The 15,593-nt window shown below is 38.4% G+C and overlaps 1 protein-coding gene across 1 annotated transcript; it reads left to right on the top strand.

Annotated features, from left to right (window-relative positions):
* Positions 1-12,284: 12,284 nt before the first annotated feature.
* LOC133865598 (uncharacterized) lies at positions 12,285-14,371 on the top strand. Its single transcript, XM_062302017.1, has 2 exons — positions 12,285-13,168; positions 13,405-14,371. Exons 1-2 carry the CDS (start codon positions 12,285-12,287, stop codon positions 14,369-14,371), a joined length of 1,851 nt encoding a protein of 616 aa, XP_062158001.1.
* The last annotated feature ends 1,222 nt before the right edge of the window (positions 14,372-15,593 follow it).

The raw sequence follows: 15,593 nt of genomic DNA, 5'->3' as shown, positions 1-15,593 counted from the left end.
TCCACCACTCTAAATATATAGAGGCTGTTGAGTACTGCTAGTCTCCTTTCCTTTCTTCATACGGCATTCTCTATCCATCCCTGTAGCTTTCAGGGTGGGGCATTAGCAGAAAGTAATATACCCAATATTATAAATTAAAATAACATCTGTTTGTTGCTTTGCAATTGGTTCAAAGTGTATAATTACACTCTCTCTCTCTCTCTCTCTCTCTCTCTCTCTCTCTCTCTGTGTCTCTCTCTCTCTCAGCGCAGTTGGAGAGAGAGAGAGAGAGTGTGGGGAGAGGGGGATGGGAAACACAAGCACAAACAGAGTGAACACACAACACACAGATTGTCGACCGACCAAAGACCAAAAAGGCTGAGAGTATCATCATGATAAAAGGCTTCGCTAACCCTTTTCTTTCTTTCTATTTTTAATTTATTTATAAAATCATCTTTTAGGCCTTTCCTCTCCTACCTCGGTCAAGCCCCCACGTTCTTCCATACTCCTCGCTCTCTCCACGCCACCCTTTCTGCTTCCCCAAGACCATGTAATCATTGTGTCTTGGAACACACTCCACCCCCTCCTACTCTCTCTCTCTCTCTCTCTCTCTCTCTCTCTCTCTCTCTCTAGGTTCTCCTCATAAGTTTCTTGGTTTCAGTTACATATGTATTCATAGCTCTTACCAGTACTTTTAGAATTTATGTCTTTTGGAACTATGAAAGATTTGTGTACCTTTGTATTTCTTAGTGAAATAAGAAGGGTAGAGCATTGTCATTTTTTATTTTTCTTCTTTTTACATGCGCAACTTTTTGCCTTTTCATAAGAAGGATGGCCGTGTATCGAATTCAGAAGAAAATTAGAGCACTAAAATAATTAAATTAGTCAAGAAACCAGGTACTCGATAGAATCTGTATAGTTATTACCACGTACGTGGCAGTATTTGCAGAAGGCTATTTCATATATATGAACGAAGTTCATAATCTACTAATGTTTTACAAGCTAGGTAGAAAAAAATTGTTATTCATTTGATACTTGCAATCCTTAATTAGGGTAAAAACAAGAGAATTGCGCGCCGTCGTTTTTGTTAATGTTTTTGTTTTATGTTTTATGTTCCTATCAATATATATAGATTAACAATTTAATAACTCAAAATATTCTTAAAAACATTTTTTATTTTATTTTTATTTTTTCTTTTATGAATGAGTGAATTTTATATCAGCAACCAAAACATGCCCCTTACAAAAAAAAAAAAAAAAAGAAGCAACCAAAACATGCATGCACTACAAAACTCTCTTTAGTTTAATTAACACCGACACAATACAAGTATCAATCTCCACCAATCCTCACCAAATTTCTACCAGGCCAACACACTATATATGAGAGTTGACTCCTACACTACACAGGTACAAATATCATTTTGGGCTATATATATACCCCAACGGCAACATAAAGCTATATTGCTCTCCGTACATCGAAATTTTCTTTTGACAAAACACTTTTTCAAATTAAAAATAAAAAAGAAAAATTCTATTTTTATATACCGATGTGACATGGATTAATAGCTCTTGGATAAACTATTGATAAATTTTGTTTAAAAAAATAAGAACTACTAGCTCATACAGGACAGCCTAATATAATTGTCGTAAAAAATATAGCATTACTCAAATAAAAAACTCTTAAAACACTAAAAAAATACATTAACAACAGACGAGTAATATTATTATTCATACTTGTTGACATGATGTGTTTTAAATGAATTTACTTTTGTATTTTTTAAGTAGTATTGCTTTTAATAAGCTTATTTTTTAAATAGTTAACATAAGAAGTCATTTAAAATATGTTACGTCAATTAATGTGAAATGAACGTAAAAAAATAACATTATTCACAACTCTTTTCTCGTCTCTCTTTCTTTCTTTTTCTACTTTTCTGTTTTCTCTACCTTTTTAAAAATAAAAGAAAATAATTATCTTCTTCTCCATGGAGATATATGCTATTGCTTTATCATCACGCAGAGTCAAATAACCACAATCTATATATATGTTTCGATTCTTCATTAAATTTATATCCCCGGCCGCAGGCCTCAGTTAAGAAGCATTGATCGAGAAAGAAATTAAAGAGTAGTAGTGTAAAACTAAATGAAATAGTCGTTGGCAAAATTGGTCGATCGAAACTGAAAAAAGCCAACGGAATAAAAGATGTATCCCATTACTTTTAATATGTGGCGCGGAACTCAAAGCTCCTCCGATCAGTACTGTCTTCCTAGTTTCATATATATATATATATATATATATATATATATATATATATATATATAGCAGAATCTCTATTCCTGCCTTTTATCCACTTTTATCTACTGCCTGCTTGGGCCTAAAGAGGTTTAATCTTCTTTTTAGTTTGTCCTGTTTTTATGGTAAAAATAATTAAATAAAATCCTCAAAAGCCCTCCGATCCCCTCCACCGGCAAGGTCTGGGCAATCACACAGTTATATAAGCAGCATGGTTAACAAAAATCATTAACCCTACTTACTTTTTATTACCCTTTTCAACATAATAATTGTCTATAGAGAAAGAGAAAAACCCAGGAAAAAAAAAAAAAAAAAACTGAGAGAAAACTCAGAAAAGAGAGACAGAAATCTTATTCATTCAAAAAAAAAAAAAGAAAAGACAGATCGAGAAATCCTTTTTTCTTTTTATTTTTCTCTTTCTTTCTTTTATTACCCTTTTCAACATAATAATTGTCTAGATAGAGAGAAAGAGAGACCGAGAAATCTTTCTTTATTGTTTTGTCTTCTTCTTTTTTTTTTTTTTTTCTTTTTTTTTTTTTTCTTTTTTTGGGTCTCAAGCCTTTTGATTAAAGGGTTTAGATTGGGATCCCCTCTATTATTAATAAAGTTTTCAGAACCTTTATTATTTCTATTAACCACCATGTTTTGGTCATGTATTAAATGTACGCGGCATATACCATCGTATATGCGGTTAACCAACAAGTTGATGTATAATACAAGAAATATTCTATTTCATAATTTTATTTAATTCAATTTATTTTTTTTAGTATTTTTAAATGTTAAACAAAAAAATATTAATTAACCGGCCTAAAGCTAGCTAAGATATTCCTAGATCTTAAATTCATTTTTCTCTTGGTTTGAAAATTCTAAATTTGAGAGCTTTTGATTTTTTGTGAATAAGAAATTCATTAAGATGAAGCTGATACAAATTAAAACTCCACGACTGCATATTAACAACCAACCCAAACAACTAATTAATTAAATTAAGCTACCTCTACCTCATATTATCATAAAAACATAACCCAAAGTCTTAACCAGCCATCTAATTATTATGTTCGCATATAGCGGAATTCAACCGTGATTTAGGGTTACATAGAATCATCCTAATGCGACTCAAATAGTAAATGTTGTGAAGGCCGCTATCGAACGAAATTGAAGAACATATAAATAACTAGTGAAGGATCGATATTAAAGAAGCTTTAATTAATTTGAATATAATGCATAGTTGGTAGATTTGTCATACTAAAAGAGAAAGCAAATTTTACGGCACATGGATCACTAGCAAAAGCTTTAACCAAATCATGGATAAATTAGTTTAGATAAAGAAGGCTCCCAATTGTATATGTGACATTGTATTGTTTGTCGTACGTAATTGGTTATCAATTCATAAACTAACCCCAAACAAAATGTTAAAGATAATTTTTTTGAAGATGAATGTTAAAGATAATTACGCGCCTACATTTGCAATACTCCTAAGATTATATTGCTTCTGAAAATTCTCGTATCATGATCAATAATTAGCAATTGCAGCAAACATAAGCTTAATTAACAATGAGACTTGGAAAAGCCTTTCTTTTATTGTTTGACGCCACCCATGCCATTGAATGGTCCCCCAGTCTCGATGAATTCACTTTTGGCTAAATGTTTTGATATATATATATATAAAAGCATGTTGAATCTATAAATATATGTAAATACGTACATTGAGATGACAAGTAGAAAGAAGCTCAATTCTGATGTCTCCTCCGGGGCACTTAGCTTCGTTATATCTTTGGTACGGAGAAGTTCTGTTTTCTCTCATTGGGTGAGTCAGTAGGTAGGCACTGTGTTTTTTTTTTCTCTCTGCTTGCTTTGATACTATTTCTTTTGGCGTGCCATCTCTTTATGTATTTTTTCGTCTTCTGCTCGATCTAGGGCATGGAGGCCAGGCTTAGCTTTGTGGTCACGAGAGCAATATGGCAGCTGATCGCTTTGGTCCCCCGTTCTTTTATCGATATCTATCTATCTATCTATATATATATATATATATATATATATATATATATATATATATATTCATCTTTTTTAATTCCATTTTTTTGTCCTTTTTTTTAAGTATCCTATTCAAACGTTTGATGATAGCTGCATGCCACTAGCAATATTGCCAACAAGAAGCCATTGGGTGGGGCTTATGATGACATCAGTCCCACCCTGTCATGACGATTGTTCCCCCCTTAAGCAAAATTTAGTGCCTACGGCTCCTCCTGCGTCTTGCCCCAGCATTCTGAAGCAATTTCTGAGCTTTTGGCTTTTAATGAGTAGTCTTTGAACTCTTTCCACATTGGGTACGTATTAAACTTTCATTCCTCCTCCCCAATTAAAATATTATTTATATATATATATATATAATAAAACATTACGTACCATTATCATTTTTTAGTATTTTTATATAATAATAATAATAATAATAATAATAAAAGAAGAAGAAAAAAAAAATTAAGAATAAATTCTCATTATTAATTGAAAATAACAACACTACAACAAGAAGAAGAACGTACACAAGCAGCCTGGCCTTAAGCAAATGTCAGAAATCTATTATTTTGAAAAGTGGTAATTAAGCTTCGATCGCATGCCAAGCCATTATCAATAAGCTATAATTTCAAGCAGATCATCCATTAACACTTCCTTTATAGAGACTAGCTAAGATTTCTTGCCTTTTGGATTACTCATCAACTTTACAGTTCAACCAAATCTAATTGGCATGGCATCCCTAATGTGATCATAAAAGTAAGAATTTAGTAATTTGGTTGAAATACCAACTAAGTCATATATAGATTTCTAATCAAAGTCCATTGGCAAGGTCGAGCCAAGTTCAGAGCAGGTCAAAAGCAAGTATATATAATTAATATTGTGGGTGATCGATATATATATATAGTTGATGAGTACGTACGTATTTCACTTTTCACCCACAACAATAGGGCAATTTATTTAATTAATTCTATGATTAATTTCCAGATTGCCTTGGTACATATTTTTATTTTCACTCACATTGCATGGGAAAAGAAATCCAAGTTAAATAGCTAGGCATATATATATATATATTTCACTTTCATATATAGTCCTTGACCTACATGTTTCCTTTTGTTCAGCTAGCTTTCAGCCTTTCACGCACTACCTTTCTGCAGATAATTACCACAACGCGCGTCTCCATTGCTGATCTTTCCCTGTAATTAATAAAAGGATGAATATCCCCTATCTACCCATATATATCTATATACTACCACTTATGTGACCTATGACATCAACTGTGGACCAATTTTGCTCATAATTATAATCATGTATATATATATATATATATGTGTGTGTGTGTGTGTGTGTGTGTGTGTGTGTGAGAGTACTGTCAAAGAATCTCAAGAAAAATTGGACGCTGATCATCTGGTTCATATCCAGAGCCTATGATGCGAGAATCTATTTGTTAATCCAAGATGTGTCCCATCCAGTGATGGACACAAATACTATATAATCTACATGGGATAGCTAAGATCCTACTAAATTTGATTCTCTTATATGGAAGTGGTTCTCACAAGGCTTTCCTTAATGATTTGAAAATTCTTTCCAGCTTTAAACTATGCATTCATGCTCTATCTATCCTCTAGTAGTACGTTTCTAATAATAAATTAACTATGAAAACTTAAAGCAAATTTAGAGATAAACTTATTTAATTAGACCTCTTCTTCAACCAGATACAAGTAATATATAAGTTACTCTCTCTGCATATGATAAAGCCCTTGTTGATATATAAAAGATTCCCCAAACTTATTATTCAGTTCGAAGTAAAAAATATTTGGGACTTGAAGATGATATAGATATAAATATTAACCTATGGCCCAGTTGGTAAAAGGGCCCACCCCACAAGAGGCCCACTATATGGCCAAAACCCATTAAGTAAGAGGTATGACATCTGGAACTCCCACTCTGTCGTTATTCAGTTTTCTACTCAAAATTTTCTACTGACTTGAGAATCAGAGTGTCTCCCGCCGACTTCACTCCAACTATAACGCTCCCAAATTATTTAACCATAAAAATAACCTAGAGATTTAGGACAACAAAATACAAGCAGCGGAAATGTGATTTTTTTTTCCCTCTTTTTGAGATACTATCTGTGACGTCCCACATCGCCTGAGAATGAGGATGTGCTTATATGTATAAATGCACCCTTTATGACACAACGCGTTTTAAAGCCGTGATGGTCATGAACCTATCAGAACTCCGCAGTTAAGCGTGCTTCTGCGAGAGCAATCCCAGGATGGGTGACCTCCTGGGAAGTCTGGTATGGGAAGCCAAAAGCGGACAATATTGTGTCATTGGGGGTGGGTTGTTACACTATCATTAGTGCATTACTAGAACTTCTAAATATAATAATCATTTACATATTTCCCTTTCTCATTCGAAAGTACAAAATTATTATTTTCACATTTACATGACATCATCGGACTTTCTCTCTGAACTTTATCTGCACCTAATTAATTTGTAAAATAGATTGTTTTACATATAAAAGGAAAATGGGGTAAACTCACTACTTAGTAAGTAAAAGCGCTGGCGAAAGGTAATTCATTTGTAAAACAATATCTTACAAACTAACATGCTAGTTTTGATAGCACTTGACACTTCACCATAACCACTAAGGCCTTGTTTGGTTTGCAGAATAAACTCCTAAAATAGAATGAATATTCCTACGGAATAAACATTCTTTTATTTGGTAAAGGTCTATTCTATGGAATAGCTATTCCCTTACGAAGATGAATATCTATTCCTCTAAAAAAATGAGAGGAATAGCTATTCTAACGGGAATAGATTAGATTTTCCAGAAAAATTACTATTTTTTTTTTCTTTCAATTTTTTTTTTTTTTTTTAAAAAAAAAAAGGAAAAAATTGAAACCCCACCCCTCTTAACAATGGCTGGTCGACCACCCATTGGGGTGGTCGGCTAGCCACATATGGCTCTGGGGGTGGTCGCACCACCCCCAGAACGCATCATGGTGGACTCTCGGGGCGATTTGGGGGTGGCACAGGCCACCCCCGAATGGGCTTTGAGGGTGGCGGCGACCACCCCTAGTGTAATGACCCACCCCCAATGACACAATATTGTCCGCTTTTGACTCCCCAAACTAGACTTCCCAGGAGGTCACCTATCCTGGAATTGCTCTTGCAGAAGCACACTTAACTGCGGAGTTCTGATAGATTCATGGCCATTACGGCTTTAAAACGCGTTGTGTCATAAATTGTGCATTTATATAAGCACATCCTCATTCCTAGGCGATGTGGGACGTCACAATCACACTCTCTTTGGACCCAGCGTCCCTCATTGGCTTGTGCACGCTCCCACCATCTCAGGCTGGGCAATGACTCTGATACCATTTGTAACGACACACCTCCAATGACACAATATTGTCCGCTTTTGACTCCCCAAACCAGACTTCCCAGGAGGTCACCCATCATGGGATTGCTCTCGCAGAAGCACGCAAAACTGCGAAATTCTGATAGGTTCATGGTTATCATGGCTTTAAAACGCGTTGTGTCATAAATGATGCATTTATACATATAAGCACATCCTCATTCGTAGGCGATGTGGGACGTCACACCCAGAGTCACACGGGGGTGGCCGTGACCACCCCCAGATTCACTCGGGGGTGGCCAGGCCACCTCCGATTCTCATTGGCCACCCCCTGGATATTTCGTGGGTGGCCGACCACCCATTGTAGTGGTCGGCCACCCTACAGTTTTCAAAAAAAAAAATTAATTTTTTTCTTAATTTTATAATTTAAGTTTTTAATTTTTAATTTTATTTTTAATTTTTAAAATATATATAATGTGGGGGTTTTTTTTAATAATTTTGATTGTATTCCAATTAATGTATATGAGTTGTTACCAAACTAAAGATTAAGAATAACCATTCCATTCTACCACCTTCTATTTCTAGGAATAGCTATTCCTTTTCCTAATAGAATAGTCATTCCGCAAACCAAACGAGGCCTAAAGTATGGACACCGATCGAAGGTAAGTACGGAAAAATGTCAAGAAATATGGAAGATATCATTCTTGCACAACACACACGGTAAGTGTTCGGTGAATTGACGCAGCGGGTTTCCTTCCTTGGTTGCTTGATGATTCTGCAATTTCCTTCTTCGATATGCTTGGTGCGGTGTATCCTTAATTGTGATTGCTTTCCTTAACATTGGAGTCCCATCAATTATATTTGTTGGGCTTACCTTCTGCAGTCCTTTTGAGTCATCATCTTACTAACCAAACGAATCTAAGTTTGGGGATATATGCAAGTGTGTGTAGCTGGCGTCGATCTCTCCAATACCGTCGCTCGCCCATATATATCGACTTTATTTCCGCAAGAAAATACTTTTTCTCTTATTAAAAGACTCCTAGTATTTGCCTTTTCCCAATTTAAATTCAAATGTACCCAAGTTTTCTAGTAACCAGAGTGTAAAGCAACGGCCATATATAGCACGAGTGCAGGGGAAGCGCAATATATATATATATATATATATATATATATATATATATATATATATATATATATATATATATTGCCAATAATTAAGTAATAGCATGCATATTTATGTTTGTGTGTAGTAAGCTGAACAAATTAAAGGAATGTCCCTTTGCTAAAAAAGTAGAAGGATTGTAGGATCCTATTAGGCGTCCAAGCCTTAAATCTTTGGCAGTTTCTGAGAAAGCCAATTTTGACCAGCCCAGAATTAAAGTAAAATATAACAGTTGAAAGGGTGGACTAGGACTAGGAATCAGCATCTCAATTTTATCATTTTATGGCACATCGACAACCCTATCTGTATATCCTTCAGAAAGTAAAATAGAATCCTTACTACAATAATGTCAACAAATTTGGTCGGTTCCTAGTGGGGCCTAATTTAATCTCAGCTTCCACCCAAATTCCACAAGATTAGCTTCCCAATAAAGCAGTAGTGGTGCTGGCCTGCTGCCTTTCATTTGTTCCAAGCATTAAAGGAATACTTTTTACGCTTCTTATCGTACAAATTTAAGATAATTTAATGTGATATGCTTTAAGTAATTTTTTTTTTTTTTTTTTTTAAAAAAAAATTGACATGAAAGATATTTAAAACACGATATGTCAGCTAGTATAAAATCTGTGTGAAGAGTAAGATTAGTCTTAAAAGAAAGAAATAAATAAAGAAGAAGAAGAAGAAGAAGAAAGAAGAAAAAAAGGTAGGCTGCTTTGATTTGTAAAGTCAAAAACAAACCCACCCAAGTTTCCAAGAAATGTGTCCCCAAAGTGGGACAGTGCGTTTTGGCTTATAATAACATCCTCCACCTTAGACGTCTCTTTCAGTAAGTACTAAAATGCTCTGAATATTCATTTGTCCCACCTGAAAGTTAAGACATCCTAATTTTGTCTCTAAATCAAATAAACTGAAATTGGACATTTTCATCTCAACTTAAAGGTACTAATGAGACTTTTTTATATATATATTAGTACAGTGGCAGATATAATTATTATTTCTTCTTTGAGGAGTGGGGGGTGGAAGCCAAGCAGATAAGAAAGTGGCAAAGTGCATTGTGCACCCACCAGGGCACAAATTCAATTCCAGCTTTTCTTCTAGTTGGTACACAATGACAAGGTTTAGTGGATCGTGATCTCTATTTATTCTCAGCTTAAATTTACGAAATTCTAGCAGAGAATGAGAGAGGATATTCCAGAGCTAGCCTGAAATGCCCAGGCTGGTTCCGAGTAACCTGGGATGTGGGACCCACCTATTAGAGTACCTCAGCCCCAAATCTCTCTTTTTCTGTCTGAATTTATTGAAAGAGTTTGTGAAGAATTTCATAATGAAATAGAAGATTAAAAAAAAAAAGTAGAAGAAAAAAAAATCTTGTTATCTTACACAATAATGATGAATAATATGGAATGAAAATAAAGGGTAAGATAAAATCAAGACACAAATTTACGTGGTTCGATAATTTGTCTATGTCCACAGGAATGCGGCTATATTCAATAATATGGTTTACGGTTATGACATAACATATTTATAACAAAACTCAATTAAAATACTAAAGTCGCCGTGAAACAGAGAACGCTCAGGGAGGTGAGGGCTTCACTCTCGAATCGAAACGCCGATCACCGCTCTCAGAGAGGTTAGAGGAATCAATTCTAGACAGTTTATTCTGGATGGTTTAAGAATTTCTTGTCTCCTTCCGGCTGGCCGGTGTAGGAGGTTTTAGTCCCATCTCTTGCTTGTTTTGTTCTTCTCCGGAGTGAGGGAATTGATCATGGAAGAGGAGCAGGGTGTTTTCAACAGGAAAATTCCTCTTATCAGGGGTGAAACTAAGGGAATCGAGATTGATGAGGAAGATACAGAGGAACTACGAGAAAAAGGGTTGAAGTGCTTAGTCGGACGTTTCGGAACACCTAAAAAGATCAACAAAGAAGCATTCAAATCAGTCCTTACGCGAATATGGAGGACAACAGGGGGGATTTTTTTCAAGGAGATCCTGGATAATCTGTGGATATTTGAGTTTGAAAAGGACACAGATAGAAGACGAGTTCTGGATGGTAGGCCATGGACTTATGATCGCACACTCCTGATCCTGAATGAAGTTGACGGAAGTGTTCCACCCTCCCAGATGAGTTTCAACCAAACTCCTATCTGGGTTCAGATTCATGACATGCCTCTGGCTTGTATGAACAAAAGAGTGGGATGTAAGATTGGAAGTTCTTTGGGGGAGGTGGAAGAAGTTGCGGTGGCAGAGGATGACGTGGGGTGGGGGAGATACCTGAGGGTCCGGGTGAAGGTGGAATTATTCCAACCATTGGAAAGAGGCAGAGCATTGATTCAGAGAGGACAGACATGCTGGGTGAAGTTCAAATATGAGAAGCTCCCTATTTTCTGTTTTCAATGTGGCCGGATTCTTCATGAGCCAAAAGGATGCCCTGCCCGTGTTCAAAAACAGAAGAATCACCAGAGTGACTCCATTGACTGGAGCGCTTGGCTGAGAGCAGATGATCTGTACAAAGGCTCCAAGTTATCTGAGGACCACCGGAGTGGACGGCCGTCCACTAACTCGGAGGAGGAAGCATGGGAAACGGCGAGGGAAGGCACCATAAATGCGGATTCCAACTCAAAAGGAAGGAGGGCGAATTCTGCGCCACCCAGTCCGGATGTGTCAGATGCGAATTCAAAATCCCATTATTCTTTCCATTCCAGGCAGAATCAGGGAAGGAAAGAGACCGTTACGATGGATGACTGTTATGGAAATAAAGAGAGGGAAAGGAAAGGAGGGAAAAGGAAAAATATGGAGGATTTCAGGGAGAAAGATATGCTAGGACCACAGTCCAGCTGTCTTAAAGGGGGGAAGACTAAGGCTTTGTTTTCTTTTAAGGCCCAAGGCGATAAGAGTCAGGCTAGCATGGCCTATAAGCCCAAGAAGGAGGACAAGTTAGCTAGGGGAACAAGGGGCAAAAAGAGCACAAGCCCATGTGGCAATCTGTCAACTTGTCCCTCAGAATATAACGGCCCACGTCAAGATCCCAACTCTCTCCAGCAACGACATGGGAAAGCCTTTGAGTCTAAGCCAATGGTAGACCAAGGAAGCATACAGGGGAAACAGGAAGGAACCAACCTGGGTATAAGAACCGAGCGGGGGGATGATACGAGAGTGGGAAAGGAGAAAGAAGCTTTTCTCCTCCCTCTCAAAAGGGCTCCTGAAGAGTTTGCGGAAGGAAATGCATAGTTTCAACGTTACAAGGAAAGGAGATTTGACAATGACTTTCCAAGTTCCGTTTCTACATCGGTGGAGGCTGTTGAACAGCCCCGCCGATAACAATGAGTTGTCTAAGCTGGAACTGTCGAGGGTTGGGGCTCCCTCAGACAGTTAACGATCTTCACCAAATGGGAAAGGAAAAGAAGCCCCAGCTATTGTTTCTTATGGAAACAAAGCTCAAGAATAAAAGCATGTAGAAAGTGAAGCTTAAGCTCGGTTTTCCGGGAATGTTCACAGTGGATCCTGTGGGGCGCAGTGGAGGGTTAGCTTTATTTTGGATGGACACAGAGGAGGTCACTATCCAAAACTTCTCCTTCAGACATATCAATGCTATGGTTACCCTTAGGGGGTCGGTTCATCAGTGGAAGTTTACGGGGTTCTATGGGAATCCGGATTGTGCGCTTCGGGGTGAGTCATGGAGTTTATTAGCCCAACTCAGTCAGTTAATCCCTGATGATTGGCTATGTCTGGGTGATTTTAACGAAATTGCTGACCAAACTGAAAAGGTGGGGGGAAGGGTTCGAAATGAAGCACAAATGAGAGCTTTCCGGGCTACTCTATCAGATTGTTTGCTTAATGATTTGGGGTTCAGGGGCTCTAAATTCAGTTGGAGTAACAATAGATACTCAAGGGAGTTTGTAAAGGAAAGACTGGATAGGGTTCTAGCTACGGTTGGTTGGTGTGCTAAATTCCCAGAAGTTGAAGTGCAGGTGATGGCTTCTTGTAGCTCTAATCATAGACCTCTCTGGGTTTCCTTCACCTCTCCCCCAATCCGGATCCCCAGAATCTTCAGATTTGAAGCAAGCTGGAATGTTAGTGAAGATTGTGCGGAGGTCATAAAGAAGGCTTGGTCCGAAGTTGGAGGTACGGGGTCACCTATGCAAGACATTCTCCAGAAGCTCCGACAATGTCAGCAGGCTCTTTCTTGCTGGAGCTCTTTCGAATTTGGCTCGTTCACAAGATCCCTTAAAGGCTTGACTAGAAGACTTGAGGGGTTACAAGACAAGGAGAATCCGAGTAATTTGGAGGAGATAAAACTCCTACAGCAAGAGATTCACCAGTTGATGGAGATGGAAGATATTAGATGGAGGCAAAGAGCTAAGAGGAATTGGTACAAACATGGAGACCGTAACACCCAGTATTTTCATGCTTGGGCCACACAAAGAAGGAGAACTAATTTTATTCGATCGGTTACAGACCAGAATGGACTCTCGTGGTTGAATCCAGAGGACTTGGGGAGAGCCTTCAATCAGCATTTTCAGTCCCTGTTTGCCACAGCAAATCCGGTCGGAATTGAGGAAGTGCTCATAGGAGTCCAAGCTCGGGTTACACCTCAGATGAATGCAGGGCTCACAAGTGCTTCACACTGGAGGAGATTAATGAAGCCTTGGCACAAATGCATCCCTTGAAAGCCCCTGGACCAGATGGTTTTGGGGTATGCTTTTATCAGCAGCACTCAGACATAGTTGGTGAAGAAGTTATAAAGGTAGCTCTAGATTTTTTGAACAAAGGTTTTTTTGACTCTTCATTCAATTCAACTTTTATTGTCCTAATCCCTAAGCTGCATGTTCCTGTTTCTGTGGGCGATTATCGTCCCATAAGTCTGTGCAACGTGCTGTACAAAATAGTGACAAAGGTGTTGGCCAACCGGCTAAAGAAGGTGTTGCCGGCTCTCATTTCCCCAAACCAAAGTGCCTTTGTTCCCGGTAGATTGATCACTGACAACATCATTGTGGCCTATGAAGCTCTTCATACCATGAACACAAGGATGAGGGAAAAGAAAGGATACATGGCAGTGAAGTTGGATATGAGTAAAGCTTATGATAGGGTGGAGTGGGTTTTTCTGGAGAAGATGATGAGGAAGATGGGATTTGCGGAACAATGGATTAAGCTGATAATGAACTGTGTCTCTACAGTCTCTTATTCAATGCTGATTAATGGCCAACCTATGGAACAATTTTCTCCATCACGTGGACTTCGGCAGGGCGACCCACTTTCTCCATATCTATTTTTGCTTTGTGCAGAGGGTCTTAGTGCTCTTATAAGGACAACAGAGAGGGAAGGTAGGATTTCGGGTGTGCCTATTGCAGTGGGCGGGACTAGGCTGAGCCACCTCTTCTTTGCAAATGACAACCTCCTCTTTTGTCGGGCAAATTCCATGGAATGGTCCACGATAATGGAGATACTGAATGTATACGAAAGGGCATCGGGCCAACAGTTGAATGCCGCCAAGACTTCGGTGTTTTTTAGCAAAAACACAAGGAATGATTTGAGAGAATGGGTGAGATCTACTGCTGGTCTGTCAGTTGTCTAGGGTTTTGAGAAATATTTAGGGCTCCCTGCAATGGTGGGAAGATCAAAAACCAAAACTTTTGCCTCCCTTGTGAGCCGAGTTAGAAAGAAGTTGGAGGGATGGAAGGAGAGATTCTTGTCTCAGGCTGGGAGGGAGATTCTGCTCAAAGCAGTGGTGCAAGCTATTCCCACTTTTGCTATGAGTGTATTTAAACTGCCAAAAACCTTGTGTAAGCAACTTAATTCCCTTATGAGCAATTTCTGGTGGAATCATAATAGGGAGTCCAAAGGGGTGAAGTGGATAAGCTGGAAACGGATGGGGGTAGCGAAGCAACAAGGGGGAATGGGATTCCGTGATATAGAAGCCTTCAACCTTGCATTACTCTCAAAGCAAGGTTGGAGAATTCTCCAATATCCGGATTCTTTGGTGGCTACAATATTGAGAGAGAAATACTTCCCCTCGGACTCTTTCTGTACTGCCAGCGTGGGAAACCGACCTTCCTATATTTGGAGAAGTTTTTGTTCCGCTAGGGAGAATCTGGAAGGAGGTCTTTTGTGGAGAGTCGGAAATGGGGAGAGCATTAAAATTTGGAAAGATAAGTGGCTTCCGTCTTCCTCAACACCTCAGATCTTATCCCCGGTGAGTGGTCTGGATGTGGAGGCCAAGGTGAGTTCTCTAATTGTTCCTGAGTCAGGAGGGTGGAATTTGCCCCTACTCAGGTCCATTTTTTCCCCTTTGGAGGTGGAACTTATTAGAAGCATCCCTCTAAGCCCTTTGGGCAATCCGGACAAACTGATCTGGCAAGGCACTAGTCATGGTTGTTTCTCTGTGAAAAGTGCTTATAAGGCGGAGATATTGAGAAGAACAGCATCTGCGGGGGAGCCTTCAAGGAAAGTTACAGAGAGTATGATGTGGAAGAATATCTGGTCCATCCCTAGAGCTCCGGTGCTTAAGCATTTTATTTGGAGGCTGTACCACAATATCCTTCCAACAAAAGCAAACCTCTTTCACAAGAAAATTGTCATTGACCCTCTTGTCCCTTTTGTTCAACAGAGGTGGAAACGAGCTGTCATAGTATATGGAGTTGCCCCTCTGCTGTGGCGGTCTGGCAAGATGCAAACCGTAAGATACAGAAACTCTCAACAGAAGCTAAAGATGGCTGGGAACTTGTGGAGGATTTATGGGGCAAATTGGAGGAGGACGACTTTGTAGAAGCCATGACGATTGCCCGGTTGCTGTGGAT

The sequence above is a fragment of the Alnus glutinosa genome, chromosome 4 (assembly GCF_958979055.1).
Source record: "Alnus glutinosa chromosome 4, dhAlnGlut1.1, whole genome shotgun sequence".
NCBI lineage: Eukaryota > Viridiplantae > Streptophyta > Magnoliopsida > Fagales > Betulaceae > Alnus > Alnus glutinosa.
The sequence above is the reverse complement of the archived record's forward strand: the minus strand, read 5'-3'. Positions and strand labels throughout refer to the sequence as shown.